General features: G+C 32.0%; 1 protein-coding gene across 2 annotated transcripts in view; it reads left to right on the top strand.

Annotated features, from left to right (window-relative positions):
- Positions 1–24,310, top strand: part of LOC140050977 (dual 3',5'-cyclic-AMP and -GMP phosphodiesterase 11-like) — an 87,973-nt gene extending 63,663 nt beyond the window's left edge. For both annotated transcript variants that reach the window (XM_072096020.1, XM_072096019.1), the window contains 13 exons: positions 5,895–5,942; positions 7,828–7,971; positions 8,861–8,953; positions 10,512–10,562; positions 11,331–11,477; positions 13,200–13,307; positions 14,171–14,280; positions 15,847–15,934; positions 16,305–16,405; positions 16,916–17,057; positions 17,789–17,860; positions 18,578–18,661; positions 19,014–24,310. In XM_072096020.1, the coding sequence (XP_071952121.1) occupies positions 5,895–5,942; positions 7,828–7,971; positions 8,861–8,953; positions 10,512–10,562; positions 11,331–11,477; positions 13,200–13,307; positions 14,171–14,280; positions 15,847–15,934; positions 16,305–16,405; positions 16,916–17,057; positions 17,789–17,860; positions 18,578–18,661; positions 19,014–19,187 (1,362 nt within the window). In that variant the 3' untranslated portion in view covers positions 19,188–24,310. The remainder of the gene's footprint in view (positions 1–5,894; positions 5,943–7,827; positions 7,972–8,860; positions 8,954–10,511; positions 10,563–11,330; positions 11,478–13,199; positions 13,308–14,170; positions 14,281–15,846; positions 15,935–16,304; positions 16,406–16,915; positions 17,058–17,788; positions 17,861–18,577; positions 18,662–19,013) is intronic.
- The last annotated feature ends 673 nt before the right edge of the window (positions 24,311–24,983 follow it).

Raw genomic sequence — 24,983 nt, 5'->3', positions numbered from 1 at the left:
ACAACGTAAAACAAGTTCATGAATTAAGGTAATTTTACGCAAGTTAGTTCTAGTCATAACTACAGTAAATCCATTGAAAGTTTATTAACATTATTAACAGTTTTGGAAAGGTTATCAAAGATATATCTAAACATTTGATATAATATCCATAGTAGATTAGTTTAGTAGTTTTTTGAAAATATCCAACGCTATTTAAAGCTACAAGGAACCACCAGGATATAACTCTAGAAACAAGAAGGACATTCCAGACGAAAGATATCTCACTCGAATGGGCCTGTAATTAAAAGCGCATTGGTATAGCAAAGCACTCGCATAAATCAAATCTAATTAAAGTGTTTTCCAAATGATGACATTGCGATAATGTCATCTTCGAAGTGTTTATTCGTGGAAATTAATCGCAATAAAACCAATTGGAAGGTTTATAGCATTTGGCCAGCAGGGATCACAGCACATATTATGCTAATTGTTTTAAACGCAGAGTGATTTACACCGCATAGTTTCGTAGTAAGCTGCCTCATCTATCTACGACCGTATTTTCCTTGACACGCAGGGGAATATTTGTGACAGTTGAATAAGAATTGCGAACTGTAAATCAACCTTTTGTAAGGCAATGCTAATTGTGAGTTTTTTGCTTGAGTAGAGTAAAGCGTATTGCATGTTTGTTTTTGCGTAGTATGTGCATCATTGTAAAGCCCTTGGGGGCAGCATTACTCGATCAGGTCACAATTAGTGACAATACTTATTAAATTTAATCACCTCAATTGTCTTTTAAATGTCTATTTTTTGAAACAAATCATAAAAAGATAAGGTGCATTTATTATGAGTATTATGAGAACAACAAACTGTTTATTTACTTTTTAAATTTCTATTTTATTATAATTGCAAATGTTACAAACATTTACAAATTACAGTATTTAAAATTAATAGAGGTTGTACTGTATATGTTTTAATGCTACATTTAATCCCTATTTAGGGGACATTTTATTAAGAGATCCTTTGTTGGATGCCAAAGTGTCCCCTTAATAGGTTGTACTGTATATGTTTTAACGCTACATTTAATCCCTATTTAGGGGACATTTTATTAAGAGATCCTTTGTTGGATGCCAAAGTGTCCCCTTAATAGAGGTTGTACTGTATATGTTTTAATGCTACATTTAATCCCTATTTAGGGGACATTTTATTAAGAGATCCTTTGTTGGATGCCTAAGTGTCCCCTTAATAGAGGTTGTACTGTATATGTTTTAATGCTACATTTAATCCCTATTTAGGGGACATTCTATTAAGAGATTCTTTGTTGGATGCTAAAGTGTCCCCTTAATAGAGGTTGTACTGTATATGTTTTAATGCTACATTTAATCCCTATTTAGGGGACATTCCATTTAGAGATCCTTTGTTGGATGCCTAAGTGTCCCCTTAATAGAGGTTGTACTGTATATGTTTTAACGCTACATTTAATCCCTATTTAGGGGACATTCCATTAAGAGATCCTTTGTTGGATGCCTAAGTGTCCCCTTAATAGAGGTTGTACTGTATATGTTTTAACGCTACATTTAATCCCTATTTAGGGGACATTTTATTAAGAGATCCTTTGTTGGATGCCAAAGTGTCCCCTTAATAGAGGTTGTACTGTATATGTTTTAATGCTACATTTAATCCCTATTTAGGGGACATTCTATTAAGAGATCCTTTGTTGTGGATGCCAAAGTGTCCCCTTAATAGAGGTTGTACTGTATATGTTTTAATGCTACATTTAATCCCTATTTAGGGGACATTCTATTAAGAGATCCTTTGTTGGATGCCTAAGTGTCCCCTTAATAGAGGTTGTACTGTATATGTTTTAATGCTACATTTAATCCCTATTTAGGGAACATTTTATTAAGAGATCCTTTGTTGGATGCCAAAGTGTCCCCTTAATAGAGGTTGTACTGTATATGTTTTAATGCTACATTTAATCCCTATTTAGGGGACATTCTATTAAGAGATCCTTTGTTGGATGCCTAAGTGTCCCCTTAATAGAGGTTGTACTGTATATGTTTTAACGCTACATTTAATCCCTATTTAGGGGACATTCTATTAAGAGATCCTTTGTTGTGGATGCCAAAGTGTCCCCTTAATAGAGGTTGTACTGTATATGTGTTAATGCTACATTTAATCCCTATTTAGGGGACATTTTATTAAGAGATCCTTTGTTGGATGCCAAAGTGTCCCCTTAATAGAGGTTGTACTGTATATGTTTTAACGCTACATTTAATCCCTATTTAGGGGACATTTTATTAAGAGATCCTTTGTTGGATACCTAAGTGTCCCCTTAATAGAGGTTGTACTGTATATGTTTTAATGCTACATTTAATCCCTATTTAGAGGACATTTTATTAAGAGATCCTTTGTTGGATGCCAAAGTGTCCCCTTAATAGAGGTTGTACTGTATATGTTTTAACGCTACATTTAATCCCTATTTAGGGGACATTTTATTAAGAGATCCTTTGTTGGATGCCTAAGTGTCCCCTTAATAGAGGTTGTACTGTATATGTTTTAATGCTACATTTAATCCCTATTTAGGGGACATTCTATTAAGAGATCCTTTGTTGGATGCCTAAGTGTCCCCTTAATAGAGGTTGTACTGTATATGTTTTAACGCTACGTTTAATCCCTATTTAGGGGACATTTTATTAAGAGATCCTTTGTTAGATGCCAAAGTGTCCTCTTAATAGAGGTTGTACTGTATATGTTTTAACGCTACATTTAATCCCTATTTAGGGGACATTTTATTAAGAGATCCTTTGTTGGATGCCAAAGTGTCCCCTTAATAGAGGTCTACTGTATTGTTATTTTAAATCAATAAACACAACTTACATATCATGTTTTGTTTTTGTAAAATCACTAAACTAATTAAAAATTGATGTAACTTCTCAATATGATTTTTTGCTGCTCTACTTTTTGTTTAACATTTCCCCAAGGTATGGTTTTTAAAACATTATCAAGTGTCAATTTTCATTGTCTCACGCTACAACGTCATTACGGAATTCAAGTTCTACGTGTTATGTCGTCGTTATTATGAAGGAATGTGCTCCTTTTATAATAAATACTCAAACCTGGCTCTATAATCATACATTATTAAATAGAAACAAATGTAACATGCACATTTTGTATATATTTGCAAATTTCAAAAATTTACTATTTTTAAATCAGTTATTGAATAATTTAAACATTCTAACAGGCAAATGTATACAATTTTCTCTATATATCTTCTTTAATTGATTAATTTACCTTAAATAATGGTTGTTTGTGGTGGTGTTGTTGTTATTGATTAATTATAGATGTTCTACTGTATCTATTTCATTGTAGTATAAATAACCATTGTTTATTTTTAGATGTGATTTAATTTAAATTTAAACCTTAAAGTTATTAGTATGATTTAATATGAATTACACGACTAAAGTGCTGTATATATAACTATCCACTGATATATTGGTTTTCATCAGGAAGTTGTATTTCTTAAGATTAACTGAAATTCTGATAACCACAAAATGTGGAGAAAGGGAACAGTTTAACAAATTCCCTTATTGATGAAAATAATTTTATTGTACATTTTATATTGCTGTAGACATGTAAATGAGTTGTTCATACAAGCATGTCTAGAAAACAGACCTACTTTATACAGTAGCTAAACATTAAACATGGCTATGTTACTATTAAAGTCCATTAGTGTATAACTTCTACAGAGTCCTGGCATTAACATTTAAAATAGTTATGTTTCATGAATACTAAACTAAAATCAATAAAAGTAATCAGTTATTGTTGTATTTTTTAGAAATAACAGATTGTACATTACTACATGGAAATGTTTCTTCTTTTTAAATCATTTTTTTAAAACTGAATATTGTTTTTTTTTTAAATTATTATAACAGTAGAACCTATTATAAGGGACTTGTGAATCAAACATCGAGCTATATATTTGTTAACACTAGCACACCTATTTACTATTTGTTTAGTTCCAAAAATGTCCCTTTAATAAAGGTTAATACTCTATAAAATAGTATATTTAATATATTTTACTAACATAAGTGTCCTTTATTGAAGTAAACATTACAAAAGATCTTTTTCTGACAGTTCAAAAGTGTAACTTTAAATATCAGAGTTCAGACCAAGATGTGTTTCAAGAATGTATTTAACATTATTTTTTTATGAGAAGAAAGTTTATTATTAGTGTCAGCTAAAGGTTGTTTGTAGATCTATCAAATGTTGGAAAAATGTGTATTTATGACACAAAAAACTGTTAAGTGAATGGCATGGTGGCTACACTTTGGCTGGCAATTTGGACTGAAGGAAAATAATAGTGTCATGCAACAAACTACTTTCTAACCAGCTAACTAGCCAAACACGGACTTTCCCCAGAGGATCGTAGATTGTAGGATAAACTGGAAGCTACTCTGGATTCACAAATAATTTTCTAGGTGTGATCGCTGGCATGAGCTCTGAAGAATGGGAGCAAATATTACACTGTATGCTACCAACTGTAGAAGTTGTCCTGCCTACAAACTTTGAAATGTGCAACCAAAGATGAATTTTAGAAGAACAACTGATGAGTGAATGGAAAAGATATTACCTACTGTATGCAACTTAACACATAGAAGTTGTCCTGCCTACAAACTTTGAACTGTGCAACCAACATGACTAGAATGTTGCTGGCAGCCCTGAAGACTGAATGGGAGAAACTATTACCCACAATACATTGCAGTAAACAAATAAGGCGTAAAAACCTGAAACTGTGCAACCAAACATGACTTTGTAGAAGTTGGCTGGTAACTGAATAGAAAAAGACCCAACTCCTACGCAAGCAAACTCTAGAAGTCGGTTACCTAAGAATCTGGAACCAAACATGACTAGAATTTTTCTGGCAGCCCTGAAGACGGGATGGGAGAAACTATTACCCACAATACATTGCAGTAAACAAATAAGGCATAAAAACCTGAAACTGTGCAACCAAACATGACTTTGTAGAAGTTGGCTGGTAACTAATGGATAAAGATCTAACCCCTAAGCAAGCAAACTCTAGAAGTCGTTGCCTAAGAATCTGAAACCAAACATGACTAGAATTTTTCTGGCAGCCCTGAAGACTGAATGGGAGAAACTATTACCCACAATACATTGCAGTAAACAAATAAGGCATAAAAACCTGAAACTGTGCAACCAAACATGACTTTGTAGAAGTTGGCTGGTAACTAATGGATAAAGATCTAACCCCTAAGCAAGCAAACTCTAGAAGTCGGTTGCCTAAGAATCTGAAACCAAACATGACTAGAATTTTTCTGGCAGCCCTGAAGACTGAATGGGAGAAACTATTACCCACAATACATTGCAGTAAACAAATAAGGCATAAAAACCTGAAACTGTGCAACCAAACATGACTTTGTAGAAGTTGGCTGGTAACTAATGGATAAAGATCTAACCCCTAAGCAAGCAAACTCTAGAAGTCGTTGCCTAAGAATCTGAAACCAAACATGAGTAGAATTTTTCTGGCAGCCCTGAAGACTGAATGAGAGGAACTATTACCCGTAATACATTACAGTAACCATTCAACCATACACAACTATATGAATACATGCAACCAAACTCTAGAAATTGGTAACCTAAGAATTTGGAACTGTTCAAACAAATTTTACTAGAAGCTAGCTCTGAAGACTGAATGTCACATATGTATTATATAGAAATTGGCCAGCCTAAAACCCTAGAACTGTTCAACCAAGCATAACTTTCTTCAAGTTAACTGGTAATTTTAAAAATCAACATACAGGAGATTAAGCAACCAAACATGACAAAAGTTAATTTGTAATATTGTTATAAAAGCTCAGAGTCTTTTAATAATGAAAATCCAATCCAATTTTATCTTACAGACTTTGAATATATCAGATGCATATAATGAGCCGAAATTTGATTCAAAGGTAAGGAGAAATTATGTATTAGAAATATTTTTTTAAACTTAAATACATTTCCCTAAAGCTCTGTCTACACTATCAAACTTTATGTGACAATAAATGTGCCCATATATAGACATGACGATGTCATATAACTACCATATTTGGGCATATCACTACCATATTTGGGCACATCACACTTTGTTTTTCAAACTAGTTCAAGTTCAAGTTCAAGTTCAAATTTATTGTCAAATACACAGTAAATGAAATTTGCCTTCCAAGGTTGAAATTACAATAAAAATAACAACAGTTAAAAACATACAATACTATACAATGGATAAGATAATATATAAGAAAATATGCTATGTATAAAACATTATGAACAGTATAAATATTAAAATACTATATAAAGAATAAAATATAAAACGTCTCAAGTTATCTTTTAAATTGCTTGACTAGTTTGATAGTGTAGACATAGCTTTAAAGTTTGGTCACATTTTCTTTTTCTTCCTTCTCTGCCAACGTAACTCTCTGATACATATCCACCACTGGTTGTCTGCAGTTAATGACTTTAAACAAGATTTATTAGTATTACACAGTCTGGCTGATCGTAAATTTAAACAAAAATGAAAAATGTATTTTCTTAACACTTTCGTTCAACAATTTAGTTGAATATGATATGGATGACATAACTCATTTCCTTGGAATTAAATTAAGTATAAAATCAGATCAATAGAAATAAGACAATAAGGCAATTCAAAATCAACTTGATAAGATTTATTACATTTATATGTTGTCAATAATGTATTTTTAGCATTGAATGCATCTGACAAGTAACTAGTAGATGAACATGACCTTTACCGTATTCTGTCACAACAAACGTCACAGGCTCATTCAGTGCGAGCTGCGTGTCATAGTTTATAGTCTCGTAAACATGTGATATAGCGTTAACACATTAAGCCACTTATTCTCATGGGGGGTACTGAAAGACAATGAAATAATATCTAGGACAAATATAAATTGATTTTTACATTTTTACGGCTTTCTTTGTAGCTCGAGTAGTTCTGTCTTGTTTTTCAGAAATACAGTATATCTTATACATATGTGTCCATTCTGTATCTCTAGTATTCACAGTACTGTAAATTTAATTATTTAACATTCTTATAATATCTGGTTATTCTAATCCATCAACATCAGTTTCAATTGGTTTTTGTTTATGAATGATTGTCTCGTAATGTACTCACCAATTAAATTAAGCCGCACGTAATCCCAGGGACTTTGGGAAGTGAATCAATGCTTGAATGAATGCCAGCCAGAGTAAATGAAATTGTTCTGTTTGAAAGCTGGCTGCAACTGCTGGTTTTTGTGAATTTGACATGTTTGACCTAATATGCAATGGCTTGATATAACAAAAAATCATGTGTTTATGAGTGCCTACTAGAAGAAAGAGCTGCATGTTTGAGCCAATATGCAAATGGCATTTCCATACATCATAGATAGGGGGAAAACGTCTTTTCTTAGAGTACCTAAACACACACCATTTAAAATTGCAATATACCAACACATCAATAGAGCATAGAGCTATTACATTTGCACATGTCTACAAGCCAATTCAGTCTTGTGATAGCTTGTGCAAAATTGGGGTAAATATTGCATATTTCAATTGGTTTGTCAGCATAACAGTACATATATTTGTCACACATAGAAACCAACTATATTTACTTATTGGAAGTTTAAATGCTCCAAAACGTTTAGACCAGCCCTGGGCTGGCCCAAAGTTAGATCACCTACCATTGTTGACAGTTAAGATAACCCATTAATAAGTGTTGACTAATTCAATATTCATTGTTTATATTTACAAAAATTACAAAATGTAAACATCTGCATTTAATACCATTTTTTTAATCCACAGTGTGACGAGCAAACAGGGTTCCGAACAAAACAAATGTTGTGCATGCCAATAAGGAATGCAAATGGCACCATCGTGGGCGTCAGTCTACTTGTAAACAAAATAGACGGAGTTGCTTTCAACAAGAATGATGAAGAGATGTTTGAGGTAATGTTGATTTTTTAAGGTTTAAATAAAGCTCTGTATACATCATTATGTGACAACAAAAAATGTGATGTGCCTATATATATCACTACCATATTTGGTCACATCACACTTTTTTTGTCAAACTAGTTTAATAGTGTAGGCAGAGCTTTTAGAGCAATTAACTAATAAAAGTAGGTTTAAACAAGATGGGCATTTTGGTAGATTTGTTTTTTTAATTTAGCCCACCTATGACCGATTCTCTGTATTATATTTCCACATGGCATGTCCAGTTTATCATAATAGGCAAATGTTTCAATACATGTATCACATGTGACCCCTGTGTTATGTTACAGAAGGGTGGGTTAGGCTTATCATCTATGATACAACTGTGTTACAGAATTTTCCTATGATACTGGGCAAATTTTAGATACAGTACTATAAGTACCCTCTATCTACATTTACTTAGTGTGGTGGATACGCACTTTGATTTTAAATTGCTAATTTAGAAAATGAGAAAATTAACCTATATACATACTATAATATGAAAATTTGTAAATGGTACATTGTGATGACCTTTGTCTGGTATGATGTGACATCACTGGCATTGCAATCAGTCGATACTCATTAAACTTCCTATAATTTATTGATGTTACTTCTGAATGTATTTTATGACACTAGTCTGATGTTTAGATAATAATCTTGCATTTAGAAATACATTCAATTTTGCGAAACAAAAAGATCTTCCATATTATTCAATTGATTCGTTTATTTTGTTTTAAACATTACCTAATATTTAGTTAATTGTAAGATTGTAATTGTAGTTTTGCGTTTAATTTGTTTTAAACATTACCTAATACTTATTTAATTGTAGTTTTGCGTTTAATTATGTTTTTTTTTTATGTTTTTGCAGGCATTTGCAATTTTTTGTGGACTTGGCATAACAAACACACACATGTATGAGAATGCTTGCAGAGCTGTTGCCAAGCAACGTGTTGCTTTAGAGGTTAGTAAGTTGGTCTAAATTCTAATTTTAAGTCAAACTATTTCCTCCATTGTTTAAACTCACTACCATTATTAGCACCTAGAATTTGATTATTTATTTATTATTTGTAGTGTATTCCAACATAGTATAATATACAGATCTCTTAAGTCTCTTAATAATCATAGGAGTTTCGTTATGTTTCTCCAGCTAAATGCGTAAAAAATATATCCTGGTAGTGCATAGATTTACCATTACAGGCAGAGTTTTTCTATTAGTTGTGATGGCCTCTCTTATGGCCTATTTGGCAAGCCAGTCTCGTCTGTACAAATTAACTGCCAAACTAGTTATGAATCTTGAGATAAAAGTCTTCCTTCTCCAGGGTACAATTCTTTAGGCAGTTGCATGGGTCATTTAACATTTCATATTTCTTTTAAAGCGATTTCTAATGTTTACATCGCAAGCTGATAAATTATCTCCCGAAGGTATTATAGACAAGATACTGTAGCCTTTAACAGCTATTAATTTGAGCAAAAATGTATTGTAATTGTAATAAACAAAAACAAAAAAACCATTAAGATCCACTAAACACAAAAGTATCACGCTCTGTCTACTCTATCAAACTAGTTTGACAAAAAAAATGTGATGTGGCCAAATATGGTAGTGATATGACATCATTATGTCCATATATAAGCACATCACATTTTTGTGTCACATAAAGTTTGATAGTGTAGACAGAGCTCAATACGTGTATCTAAGCAAATTATATACTATAGTAGTCATAGTAGATCATTAATCAGGAATTACCATGCTTGGAATAAGTACTATTTATCGGTGTGCCCTAATTCTTGCAAGCCTTAGTTATTCATAAATATTAGTTTAGTATTACAATGAGATAGGTTGCTTGTCTTGTTTTTACACATGAGTGACCATGTCATCATTCTACTGTAGTACTGCAGTATATTACATTTGTTTATGCACATGTCAATTGTATGACCCACTATACGACCCCCGGGAGAGGTGCGTCATGGGTGCGTCATTTATAAATAATTACTGACGCAGGGGTGCGTCAAAAAACCTAGATGGTACGTCACATCAATGAACAAGGTGTGTCAATGTCCGTCACTTTACCACCCACCATATCATAAACAACATGGTCACTGTGCGTCAAAATGGGTGCGTCATGGTCACCTAAAGGTAAGTCACCTTTTTGACGCACGGGTGCGTCATGGTATTCAAAAGTATGACGCACATCGGAAAAATGACGCACCTCTCCCGGGGGTCGTATAGTGGGTCATGCAATTGACAAGTGCATTAATGCTATAACGTAACATACGGCCTTACCACGAGTAGCAGTAGAAAAAGTAATTCGTACCTAACCTAATTTCAATTACCTTTTTTTCAAATTTTATTTTTATTGCTGACTTTTGTATCAAAATATTTTTATTTTAAATTAGCATTATGGGATGAGTAATATTTTTCAATAAAAATATAATAGTATTAATATCTACTGTAGAATATTTAAAAATTATTTATACATTATATCATGAATATCATTTGGTATCAATGTTTTATTTTACAGACACTTTCATACCATGCGACAGCTTCTCAAGAAGAGGCATTAAGACTTAAGGTAAATCTAGTCATATTAAAATGAAACAAACTTACCTGGGCAAATAAATAAGCATGAACTTAAAACTTCATATGTATATATATGCGTTGAAACACCGGTTCTTGTCAGATCACCGAAGTTAAGCAATGTTGGGCCCGGTTGCGTTCTGGATGGGAGACCATAAATAGCGGCGGGTGCTGTATATATACCAAAGAGTGATGATGTAATGATAATATCAGACTATCAGGTGATAGGCATGGGTTCGAGGTTTCTGTACCATACTAATTGCATCCTAAAGGTTTTACTCTCATTGCCTCATCCTTTGGATGGGATGAGCTGTTGGTCCCGTGTACTTAGTAGTGCACATTATATAACTTGGTACACTATTTGAAAAGAGTAGGAGATCGTCTCCCAGTGTACTGATCTGGTAGGCGCTGCACTGCTGGCTGCCGTGGGTTCGTGGAGGGCCTAATCCGAATTTCCTCAATTTACAGTTAAGCTTGAGGGCCAGAATAATACATTTAACATTCACAAGCACTCAACAACATGTTTGACAGAGTTAAACTTTTTAAGTAGAATTGTTGTTTTTAAACAATTTGTGAGCTGTATGTCTTACTGACTTACATTGAATAGCTGTGTTAAATTTAATTTAGAGCTGCTTTGATATTTACTCATAATTACTAATAGTCATGATAAAATCTTCCTTTTTTTAATCCAGTGTGAATGCACCTTTAAGTATTATATAAACAGCATTTCTCATTATTTCACTCTGTATCTTTTTGTTTACAGAAAATGTCTATCCCGTCAAATACTGAATTAGGTTTGGCAAAGTTCTCATTCAATGAACTCAGGTTTACAGAAGATGATATGCTGATCGCGGGAATCCGCATGTTTCACGAATTGGACTTTTTTAACAAGTTCCGAATAAATTATGAGGTAGGTATTAGAAGATTGTAAGTGCATTGATTAGTTTGCCTTGATGGATCCATGTTAATAAAGTGTATTTCAATGTTAGCCTTGTCATTTAATCTATTCTCCATGTTTCTATTTTATAAGTTCTGTCAACACTATCAAACTTTCTGTGACAAAAAAAATATGATGTGCCCATATATGGACATGATAATGTCATATTACTACCATATTTGGGCACATCACATTTGTTGTCACATAAAGTTTGATAGTGCAGACAGAGCTTTATATAGTATGTTTAAAAGGCAAATAAATGAGTACCTGGGTGCTTCCTTACCAATGCCATGGTCCAGTACCAAATGCTTCACTAGACCAATAACAGAGCTAGTAGTAGTACCAAGTCTTATTGTAGAATGTTATCAGGGCCAGAGCCATCCTTACTAAAATTTTCAATTTTCTTGAGGTAATTTCCAGCATGATCTTAATCAAAACAGTATTTGGTTTGGTCTACTGGCGTTCCTGCTCCCAACTAATCCCTTCACAGAAGCACTGATGAAACAAGCCTACCTGGTGGTGACAGTAGAATGGTTCCGAGATAACGACTATACTTCGGCTTTAGTTGATAGTAGATTGAAATATTTGTTAGAGATAGAGTATACGATATTTTATTATACTAGCATAGATGTGTGATAAATTTGCATAGTATAGGAATGGTTTGGATTAAAATTGTCTTCACCCACCCCAATTCCTCAGCACAGATCGTTATATTTTATGAAATAATAATTATATTTAAAGCATCTTTGCCTCGTCTGTTTTTAAACTCTCACTACGGCCTTGGTTATGTTGTACTTCCTGTCTCGTGCGTGTTACAAAAAAAAGCAAATTGGTTACGCATTGGTGCATTCAGCCTAAATATATTCTATTATGAATATTTTTCTTATATAATTTTTGGAATTGATACATACATGCATGTATATTTTATTGATAGTACTATAAACGCGGAAACATCAACTGAAGTAATCCACATTTTGTCCAATATGGATTGTTTATAGTCTCTTTTGGATGATGGGTAGACTGCCATATAGTTAGTTTCTTCTTATTCCATTGGAATATAGGGCTACTCTTGTAGCTTCCATAATATGGATGTAGTAACTGAACACAGTGAAATGACAGGGTTAAATGGACAAGGGAAGAGTGAATTTACATCTACTTTCTTACATTTAGTTCTTCCTTGCCAGAACTATGGTCGAGGAGTGTCTCATTTTTTTTGTTTTTTTTGTATAGATTTCATACACATCCAACAGCGAGTAACTCTTCAATTACAGGATGGATAACTATTTAATAATTTATTGTGCTTACAAACTAAGTCTCATTTGAGGCTTAGGGAGTGGAGTTGAAAGAGTCGTGCATTACAACCTAGGTTGTTGTTGAATTGAACCCAGGTCCTTAGCAATTTCTGATACTATGGCAGTGGATTGCAGTTCCCCTGTATTAATTACTAGACTCTACAAAAGGATTGATCATAATTAGTTACTACTCAGCAGATCTTATTGTTAATGTGCATTGAAAAGTGAAATGCTATCAAATGTGTATTGGTTGGTATAAAAAAATGTAAACTTTAGTGTGGGCGTACTCTCATTGTAACTCAGCTTAACCGTTAGCAAATGGATATACCACTTGTATATAATTACATTTATTCAAATATTTGGTATTACTTTCATTTAAGTTGAAGATATTTGTTTCTTTCAGACAATGTGTCGGTGGCTACTGAGCGTACGAAAAAATTATCGCAATGTGACATATCACAATTGGAAACATGCATTTAGTGTGTCCCAAACAATGTTTGCAATACTTAAAGTAAGTCATTGTTTACAATATTATAACTAATCAAAAAAGAAACAATGCTCTTCTATATCTAGTTTCAATCCCTCCCACTGTGTGAACTTGCTATTGTTTCTGGCTTTCACACCAGTCCCACCCTTTCCACTTATATTCCAAGTTTCCTGGACTTTCTGCATTCTCACTCCTGAGGACGATCAATGCATATTGATCGAAACGTCGAGAAACTCAACAGTTCTTTTCAGAACTAATATACCACAAACTTTATATCAACATTTGAATTCGCCATGCAAATCTTAAAACAATATATTACTAATATGACGAATAATATGTATTTCTACTTATGGATGAAATATTGTACTATGTCCACACTGTAGTGGACTATAAACAGTAGGTTTTACATTACATATGGTCTATGACAGAGTGTGAAATTTACCCATCCTCCATGGTAATCCCCTACTCATTTGAAAGTACAAGCCAAGTCAGATCTCCAGTTATTAGTCACTGTCCTTATCTGAGAACATGTGAGTGAGTGACCGAGCAGTTAAAACAGTTGATCCGTATATTATGTAGCTCTAACATCGGCAAGCCTTCGAGGCTCACTCGCTCCATAGTTCTTGTGGTAGAACGAGTCTTCTTGGAAAAGGACTATAAAACCGTACAACTAGTGTACACATCTAGCACATGTGCACTTTAAAAAACCTAGTACATCTTTTGAGACGAGTAGGGTGTTACACAGTGTAAATAAATAAAAACAAACAAATAAAATAATAACTTATTTATCAAAATTGTGGTGTCTTGAATTTCTGAATTCGATTCTATATCAAAATTTATTTACCACACTGTGATGCTGACATTTTGTTTCCACTGTTATGTTTTAGACCGGTCAACTGTGCAATGTGATTTCTGACCTAGAATGTATGGCACTCCTAGTCGCATGTTTTTGTCACGATCTTGATCATCGAGGTACAAATAATAAGTACCAGATAATGTAAGTATAATTGATTGACAATACTTCTTGACACGGAGGATTTTAGGATGCATGTTATAAGGTATTCCATAAAATGTAATAATGAAACTGATTAAATACTTTAAGATGCCATTTGTATCAAAATAGTTTAAAATAAGAATTTAAAATTGAGTTGATATAAATATGTATCACTGACAATACTTTTGAAAGGTTATTTGTTGTAATCAATAGCACATCACTTAAATACATTCTTTTGATATAACGCCAACATTTCTTTCAATTTCGCTTATGATCGATAATGAAATTTCACAATCCAATCTAAACATAATGCACGAAGTACACAAAATATTGCTGTACTATTTTTCATAAAACATGTTATCCACCTAGTACATTCAAGCTTCAATGATTATACAAGTTATATTCATAAACCATGCCTCACTAGATTTTTATTATTATTATAAAGCCAGACATATTAAGCCATTTGATTAGCTACTCAGCGTGTACATATCATTTTTGCAACCTGCTTTCTATGGATTTCAAATTTATGTAATTATGGTGTGTACAGCGAACAGGGAATTAATCAGCATATTATATATATTTTTTCTTCTAAATATCCATATTAAATAGATGGGTATTGACGTTCTTGTCTACTGTACACAGAATTTCTTTTATACCTGTTATGTTCTAACTTATCTTTACCAATTACTATACTAAATTTGATTACAATGAAAAATAGATGTTGTTTAATTTATAATTCTATTGAAATATCAACAATATATATCTTTAAATAGATATCTACATTGGTGTCTTTGGTGTATAGTCAATCATTCATTTATTTGGCCACTGAATGCTTGTCAGTATACCGTACAAGACTGATGTGACACTTTTGAGTTTTTTTTATCTGTTTTTGTATATTGCGGAGCAAACATAATTTCTATGTATATTTTATTTGCAAATGACAATAAATGGAAGTAATTTTCCACTGATGAATGACTGAATGAATGAAAGTTAGCCTGGAGTCTCGATGGATGTTTTCCTGAATTATCCAGGGTTTCCTGTATTCCCTTTTATTTCCCTTTAGTCACCATGGTTACTCTTTCTTCCAAAGGTTGCCATGTATAGTCAATATGGTTGTCCTGCAGTCTCCATGATTGCCATGTTGTCTTCCGGATTGCCCTGAAATGTTTGCCAAATCTCAACTTTCCTCATCCAGTTTGCTTAGCATAGCTTTCAACGTGTGAAATTTGCTTACTATAATACATACACCTAGGTGGCCTAGTGCGTCAGGCCTAGCTAGGCTCATAAATTTGACATAGTTTTTATTAGGGAAATAAAAAAAACATTACAAAATACCATGGTATGTAAGGTAATATACTTTATTAATTATGCCATAAATGTTATACATTTCGTAGAATGAATTATTATTATTATATAACTTATAAGTATGTTTCGATGGTTTTCTTACAGTTCGCAATCTGAGTTGTTTGGTCATTTTCATTTGGAAAACTGGCCTAGAATCTTTTTTACTCCCCAGTATATAACCTTTATTGTTTTCAGTGAAATAATTGAAGTTTGTGTATTTTTCAGGACTGAATCATCGTTGGCACAGCTGTATTCTACGTCTGTTATGGAGCATCATCATTTTGATCAGTGCATTATGATCTTAAATAGCAAGGTAAAGCTTAAAAACTAAAAATTAACAGAAAAAAATAGATGTTGTATTGTCTTAATCAGGCTGAATTAAATGTTTAAAATTAATGTCTGTATTGACGTGTTATTTATATTAGGTATTCATCATCAGTTGACTGTTTATGTTTATATTAAACTTGGTTTGGTCGCTTGGGATTGGTCAAATCAATTTGCGTTGCGTTACATTCTTGCGTTGCGTAACTAGTGGCAACCAAGCTTTACAGTAAAATGATTGAAAAAATAAACATAATAATATTGATATAAAATATAAAAAAAACAAATGCCACTTATCACATAGGAGTACTTAAAATATAAATTTGTTGGATAAATAAATTCTGCTAAACTTTAAATTTTAGGGTTGTGAAATATTTAACAACCTATCTCCGGAGGATTACTCACAAGTAACCCGTCTTGTAGAACATGCAATACTCTCAACAGACCTGGCTGTTTATTTCAAGTAAGATTTTTTATAGGAGTGACATTAGTGTATTCATCTTGTGATTATACTACACATAGTACATACATGTAGGTCTTTTTTCTGCTTCGAAAAAAAAAAATTATCGTGTGAATAAATTAACCCCAATTTCCTGGCAACAGTTTAAAAAACCGGTTAAATGGCAGCTTGAAAATAACGGTTAAAACACCAATTGAATCCATGTTGGAACACCATTTAACCGGTTATCGCTATGCAACTTTCAGCGGCAACGCAAAATAATGATTATTTGATTGACAGCTGTATCGTGAACGTTTAACGCCGGATTGCATTGCATTTTGGGCATTGTTAATGTTATTAGTCAATGTACAAATTTAAACGGTTTAATTGGGAGCGGAAATGTGGTTTAGCCTAAAAATTATATTTGTGAAATATACAGTTTTACAGAAACAGGCCATTATAGAAAGATCTCTTTAATACTAACAATTCAACACATCAGTTATGATCGGCATCAATTATTTTTTGAATTTCCAGATCAAGAGGAGATTTTTTTAACCTAGTCAAATCAAAAGACTGCGATTGGTGTGATGAGGAAAACCGGGAGATTTTGCGAGGCATGCTGATGACAGCTTGCGATGTGTCTGCGATCAGCAAGCCGTGGGAAGTGCAGAAAGAGGTTTGTACAAGTAATAAATTAAGTAAAATATTGAATACATATTAGGCGTATCCAACTGGCATTCGTAAACACTTAAGATCTGTCTACACTATCAAACTTTATATGGCAAACAAATTTAAATGCTTATATATGAATGGGATGATGCCATATCACTACCATATTTGGGCATATCACTACCATATTTGAGCACATCACACTTTTTTTTTGTCAAACTAGTTTGATAGTGTAGACAGAGCTTTACATTGAGCTACTCCACTGCTCACATATAACCAGCAAGTTTTTAGGAGGTAGTTCTGCAATCTTAAAATTGCTGGTAATTTTTAGATTAAATATAGTAATAATAAAATAAATGAAATAAAATCAATGAAATGAAATACGAAAGCTTCAACGGCATCTATTGTCCAACATTTAAAAAATGTACATAATTTTGTCTTTTTTGTACACTACTCATGAAAAATAGAAATATATGAATCAACATCACATCGACATACACTAAGGTTTAAATATATTAAACCCAGTTAGTATAAGCAATCAATTTTATTTTTAAAAAAAATGCTAATATGATTTTTTTTTTTTTTCGATTGATTTTTCTATTGATTTGCCACTGTTAAAAGGCTGTGTAAAAATGTAAATTATTGATAATTGTATTTTTTTTCTGTTTTTATTGAATTGCTATAAAATTCACCCACATTGTTTGACATTTCCTTTTCCACTTTTGTTTGACATTTTAGGTTGCTGAGCTAGTGTCTGGAGAGTTTTTTGAACAGGGTGATTTGGAGCGAAAATTAAATGTGGAGCCAGAGGTATGTTTCCCTACAAAATTTTATTTTAAGTTTATTTTTTAGGCAAATGACCAAGCATTACTAACTGTAAATTAATCACTATCCTATCAGATAGGTAGTAAATAAGCCAGTCCACCGGGATAACCCCCTACTCAGCTCAAATGAATTTTGTCCACATGGACAAACAGTGTACACTCAATGATATACGGTTTAGAGTCCTTAACCGAAATAAACTAGAAGCGTGTTGGCCTTGAACCCAGTTTTAAAATATTTTTGGCTGTTTAGGCCCCTTCCTTAACCGCTCGACTGAAACACCAAACAAAGACTATACACCAAAAAAAACATGAAAAGAGTTTCAGTTTAATAATAATAATAACAATAGTACTAATTTGTAACGCGCCAATTCCAGCAGTAAGTGATCAAAGGCGCGGTTTCTCTGGTGTACTTGATCACCTGTCATAGTGAAAAAATGACTGATGGTTGTAATGACATAAAATGGCCTTTAGGCTTGGTTCCTACTAGGACGCAATGCAAGGATGTAAACGCAACGTAGGCGTGTTGACCAACGACAAGCGACAGTTCGAATAATCCATCACTTGTGATTGGTCAACTCACTTACGTTGCGTTACGTCCTAGTTAGAACCAAGCTTAAGAGGAGGAGCATGTTATTAAATAGAGTAAAATCTACCTTAAAGATCTTATGAGCTATATAAATCCACCTATTTATTTGTTTTAAAGGATATGATGAACAGAGAGAAACACCATCTCTTGCCAAAAATGCAAGTTAGTTTTATTGATGCAATATGCCTTCCAATATATAAGGTATGATATTATCATTTTTGTTTACTATTCTATAAATGTACTGAGCTATTTATTTGTTCAAGTGGTACTTGCTTTCTTTGTTTAACACGATAGTATTCACAATTTTTTAGTTATCGTCCTGAATGTTTTGGTGTTAGTAGGTATATTCTTACAGAACATGTCTATTGATTTTCAGGAAAATTAATGTATTGATTTGATAATGAATGCTTGTATTTACTTGTCTTTTGTTTGGTATCACAGTACTGGTTTCAAATTTATCACAGTACACATTAAAAATATAAATGAATCAAGGTACAAACTCTTTTATAACATAAATTTCTTTAATATACTTGTTTTTTTTTCTATGTATTAGGCTTTAACAATTGGTTTTGAAAAACTGTATCCATTGAAAAAAGGTACTGAAGAAAACAGGGAAAACTGGTTGAAAGAAGGACGAAAAGTTGGAATAAGCGGCCTGAAGGAAAAAGGGGTGACGGACGAAAAAGACGTTGACGAATCAGAGGCTACAAGCAGCAGCAAGCACTAACTATATACTGCATTTGGCAGTGAGTCTAAACTTAAAGTACTAGATATTTCGGTAGAATCCAGTAAGAATCGGAGTTCATCAAGAAGTTGTACAAATTACATAGCAGATACAACATGTTCTTCTTGGTTGAATTCTTCTGACTGTTTATTCAAACAATAATTTTGACATTGTATCTATGAATAAGGGTTCTATGTTTACTATATCATTATTATAATTTAGAATTGTGTTTTCGTTTGTTTTATATTAAATTTAAAGAAATATTAAGAAGTTTTAATAATTGTAACTACTGATCATTGCAGTAATCCGTAGAATCTTTTCGAAACAGGGTCAGTACACTTTTTTTTAGCAAACCGGTTAAATTTAAAACTTTACTGTGAACTTTTAAAATTTCTATTTTACAGTATTAATACCACTCTGAGTGTGAAGTTTGTTGATTGTGGTTGTCAAATAGAGGTTTAGAATGTTTGAAGGGCAGATTATTATATACTGTTAAATAGGCTAGATTGTACCAGAATAAAATACAGTGGAATCTCCTTATGCATTAGAGGAAAATGTGGTTCTTTAATGGAAACATGAAGTAATTGCTGAATATCTACTGATGCACAAGGAGCTAATGGTCACTATAATAATTATTCCAATCTAGAATGTCCACTGTATTTGGACTTTTTATGGTAGTGTTTAAAAAATACTTGACCAATGCATATCAGCTAAGTTTGTGGTAATACACTATTTATCTGATAACTATAAATAATTTATAAATAGCATGAAATAGTTCGATTTTTAAAGAACCAAAAGCAATATTGTAAAATGCATTTTTAAAAAGTATAGAATTGTCAGACTTCTGGTAAGTATTAACATGGAGTAATTATGAATGTGTGTGTGTGTGTGTACCAAACGTGCACATCAACAGGTATGTGTGGTAATTTATGTGTATTCATACAACTTACATTATTACAACAAGTCATATATTTAAATACATTTTTCTTTGTAAAACTTAATAACCTTTACATAATTTCCACCGTGCAATGTTTACAATGCTTAAGTTATTAATTTTAAAAAATATCTATTATTTAGGATGGTGCAAAAATGGCAGAAAATGGTGGATGCCGAAATATGGTCATTTTTGTATTGTAACACATTTTGTATAGGTGAACTAATTCACACCTCCACCAACCTTATGTTCAGGAGTATCTTTCTTTATAGTTATTACCAATAATGGTATGCCTGATAAGTTGCTAAAATATTTATGACACACAGGGGACATTTTGTTTCAATTTTTAAACATATCAAGTTCAATTTATTCAAATACAGAATACAATAATCCGCATTTATTTAAAATGTGCATTGATTATCACATTTTGGCATTGGCTAATGAATCATGTGTCTACAATTGTGTAGTTTTGGTCCATTATATCAAATCAAATTTCATTAATGAGCCGTGTGAGATATCATATTCCTCAGCAGGACTGAAATGTTAATAATCATTTGGTTTTCACATTTGCATTTCATGTACTATTTTAACCATCAGTCTAATACAGTTGAACCTCTCCTTTGGGGGTACTACCTCATTCAGGAGACATGTTATTAAGGAATAAGGGGAAATTATATTTTAACATTATGGCCAACCACTATTTAAAGATGTATTGTCCCCCAAAAACATGAAAAATCAAGATTAATAAAATCAGAATTAAAATAGGCCATTTTGCAGTTTTAATAAAGTTTTTAACTTCTGTAAGAAAAAAAATTATTTCACTACTTATAAAAAGACAAAAGAAATGTTTAATTTTAACCAAAAACCATTTTCTGACAGATAATTGAAGTAATTTTTGCTTTAAATTACATTTTTTAAGTAAATATTTTTTTTATCCAATTGTTGGTCAGAGTTAATATTATGTGAAATTAAAATGGCATATTAAAAAAAAATTTAAAAAAAAATTTTTTTTAGGGGGACAATATATCTTTTAGCGACACATCTCTGAAGTGAAATTAACAAGAAGAAATAAATATATATATGTTTTAAGGGGACAGTTTTTTAGGTCCCAGTGGTGTCCCATTAATAGTGATTCAACATTTCAGCATTGTATTTTTAAACCATGCCAGAAAATTATTTTGGTTGTTTTAATTGAATTATTTGGCCACAATTTGCCTCCTCCGATTACCTCACATGCTAACTCAAACATTTAACTTAAACCATGCCACATATTTAATTTAGTTAAATTTCTCACTGTTTTTTTCTTTATTTTTTAAAACAATAGTTATGCATTTTTGAGTTCTGAAAAATTATCAAAATTACTAAAAGACATTTTTCATTTACGGCTGATTTTGACGATAAAAGAACAGTTTGAGGACAAATAGTTATTTTGTACATTTTTCTTGTTATTGGACGACACTGAATGTTTAGCATTTATAGCGATGTAGTATTAATTGCAATTTTAAACATTATGAGTCAACTATAGATAAATACTATATAAAATTCTTAAGGATCTTTCAGTGAATTGAATGCAAATAATAATTAAGCCTTAACATATATCTACTAATCAGTATCTACTTTAGATATGTATGTATGTAAGAAATAATCTATTGATCTTGTAAATATACAGTTGTACATTGTTTTACCTATACCACAGAATAATAGGATAACTTATTCTTAAATTAACTATTTAAAAGAAATGTTATGTTTCTTAAGTGTGTGATGTTTTTGGTTTGTATTCTTTAAATGGTGCAAAACATATTAGCTATGTAATATTTTGATTTCCGTTTGTTGGAGTTTAATATTTATTATAGTTATACTAGTGATACTGTTTTTATTTCTATAATATTATTTATAGTTGTTTTTTGTTGTTGTTTATTATTGCAAACAAATAATAATATATTACATATTAGTTTACATATTGCCTGTTAACATTTTAGTTAATAGTTTAGTTGTGTTGGAATATTCATAAATAATTGTAATCTGGTTTAAGTTATATAGTTTGATCATCATGTTTTATAATCAGACAAATGTATTTCTAACAGTCAATCGGATGGAACAGGATTTCATTAAGATTTTATAATCTTGTAAATTTCTGTTTGTCTCTAATTAAAGACCACTTTAATAAGCATATATTCTTTGAGCATCTATGAAGTCTGCTCTGGTGATTAGGCAGCTTTAAATCATCGACCACCTAGGACCTGGGCATTAGTTGCATCATTTTAATTCATTGTGTATATTTGAAGACATTAAAACTTCTTCTCTTGACCCCTTGGTGGATTCTAGATCCCGGCAATGACCAACATTGGTCCTAGATTGTTGAAAATTGGGAAAAATTGGTCCTTAATTAGAGTGTCTCATTTGAGTTGTCTTTATGGAATAAGAACAGTATTTCATAAATGGTTTAAAACATGTCTTAGTTAATTTTTATTTAAAAATGTTTAAAACATTTAATTTAATGGTAAACAAACTTGGTGCACAGATATATTCAGTATGTGTTTATAGGGTCCATTCATTTTTATTATCTATTATATTATCAAATTATTTTAATTTATTTCATAGGCACTTCTTTGCTATTTCTTTTTTTTTAAACTGGAATTATTATAAAATTGTGATTTAATGACAAATTCAAGTTATTTTATTTTTATTATATTATTTTTATTTTTTTTTTCAATTAGTGTTAGTTAATTCATATACACAATATACATGTTTCTCTCTGTTTACATTATTGTTATTGAAGCAATTCAATACTTTGTATTCAATTAAGTATTTACTCTGCTAATTGCAGTATACCAATGTATATCAATAGACCATCTCAATGTTTTTGTATACTGTATTTAGTTTATATGAAATATATATATATATATACATAATCTAATTCTGTATACTTTTAAATATCATGTTTTTGATGCAACTTTTAAACATTATTATCTGGTTTATAGTTTAGGATAATTTGAATAATATTGGAAAATTTAACTAAGAATACTGTAAGTAAAATATTACATTAACTTGGTTGGGAATTATCTATGATAAACTATGCCCTCCTGTGTCCAGTCACTAAAGAACATTTTAAAATACCTACATTTTAATTTATTTGACCAATAGTTTATACCAAAGATAAGTTTAAGTGCTAGTATGTTCCCAAGTTTACCCCGCCCCCCCCCCCCACACACTTTTTTGTTTTCGTTATTGCAACTAAAAAGCACATGTAATGTTAGTATTGATATTGCAGCATTTTTATCGAATCTTTAATTTAGAGCATTCAACTTAGGGTATGTTTTCTTTTTAAGATTGGGGAAAGGTTTCATAACCTTTGACCTTTATTCTTGTGAAGATTAATTACGAGTTGAGTTGATATTTTTTTATTACTTTTTTTCCAAACATGTATTTAACCCTCTATTTTTTATTCCTGTTTTGTAGATTGGAGAATCGACAGTGTCATTTTAACGGTGCTTATAAATTTATTTATGTTATGTTGATAAAATAGTATTAATGAGTTTGCTTTTGTTTTTATTAAATGGTTTAATAACTATAGGTCTACCCTCCATTAGATGGTCCTCGCTTAGTGCAATCAGTGACGTCACGGGATTATTACCATTGATATTATTTATTATATATGCCTACTGTATAACATTAATGAATTATTAAGTGTAATACGTTCCACTGTTATTTTAAGTACTCAGGTGTTTTTTTAGGGGCCTACTTCAAACAACTGCCAAACGAACGCGACAAGTAAAAGACATTAAAAGTATGTTTCGGGATATATCTGCATTATGTTAACATTACGACAATTACTGATTTTTGTACCTATTTATAAATCAAAGCATTATTATTAGTATTTAAACAACAATAATGGAATTGTATTTCTTGTCTGATATGTGGTAGATGCATATAGCTATATTTATCTTACTAGTAATTATAATAAATAGGCCTAATAATACATTAAATAATAATAATAATTATTATAGCCATAATCACAGCTATTGATTACGTTTGCTTCCTTTGGTGTACACTTAATTTGCAATATTTGAAATAAACAAATTATAGATAGATTCCAACCTTCGTTCTTTTTTTTATTTGCCTGAAACTTCACAAGACGGTAGAGGGCCAAATGCGTATTATTTTTATGTCATGTGCGCGCTAATTATACTACAAGCTTTGGATTATTCAAACTTTCGCTTGTAAAGCGTGGTTCCCACTGGCAACACAACACAAGGACGTAACGCAACGCAAGTGAAAAGACCAATCACAAGTGATGGCTTATTCGCTTGTGATTGCTAAAGCGTGGTTCCCACTAGCGACGCAACATAAGGACGTAACGCAACGCAAGTGAATAGACCAATCACAAGCGATGGCTTATTCGCTTGTGATAACTTCGCTTATCATTGGTTAAAACGCTTGCGTTGCGTTTACGTCCTTGCGTTACGTTCTAGTGGGAACCAACTTCGCTTGTCATTGGTTAAAACGCTTGCGTTGCGTTTACGTCCTTGCGTTACGTTCTAGTGGGAACCAAGCTTAAATGGTCAACATGTTGCGTTACGTGATTGCGTTTGTATCCTGTGGGAACAAAGCTTTAAAAATGACTACATTTTCTACACAACGCACCTGACTTTCCTTTGGGACAAAACAATGCTTCCCCTAAATTGGTTGTTCCCTCTGAATAAAGGGTTGGCCAGTGTTAACACGTTATAGCCCTCGTTTGTTTTATTAAATAGCGGTGGGGTTATATCTACAATAGTACGTTTAGTCCAGTCAATCTAGTGATATTTAGAGGTAAACCCACCACAAATTGCAATAGTAACGAAACATTGATTTTTTCATTCCAA

This window comes from Antedon mediterranea, chromosome 6 (assembly GCF_964355755.1).
Source record: "Antedon mediterranea chromosome 6, ecAntMedi1.1, whole genome shotgun sequence".
NCBI lineage: Eukaryota > Metazoa > Echinodermata > Crinoidea > Comatulida > Antedonidae > Antedon > Antedon mediterranea.
The sequence above is the reverse complement of the archived record's forward strand: the minus strand, read 5'-3'. Positions and strand labels throughout refer to the sequence as shown.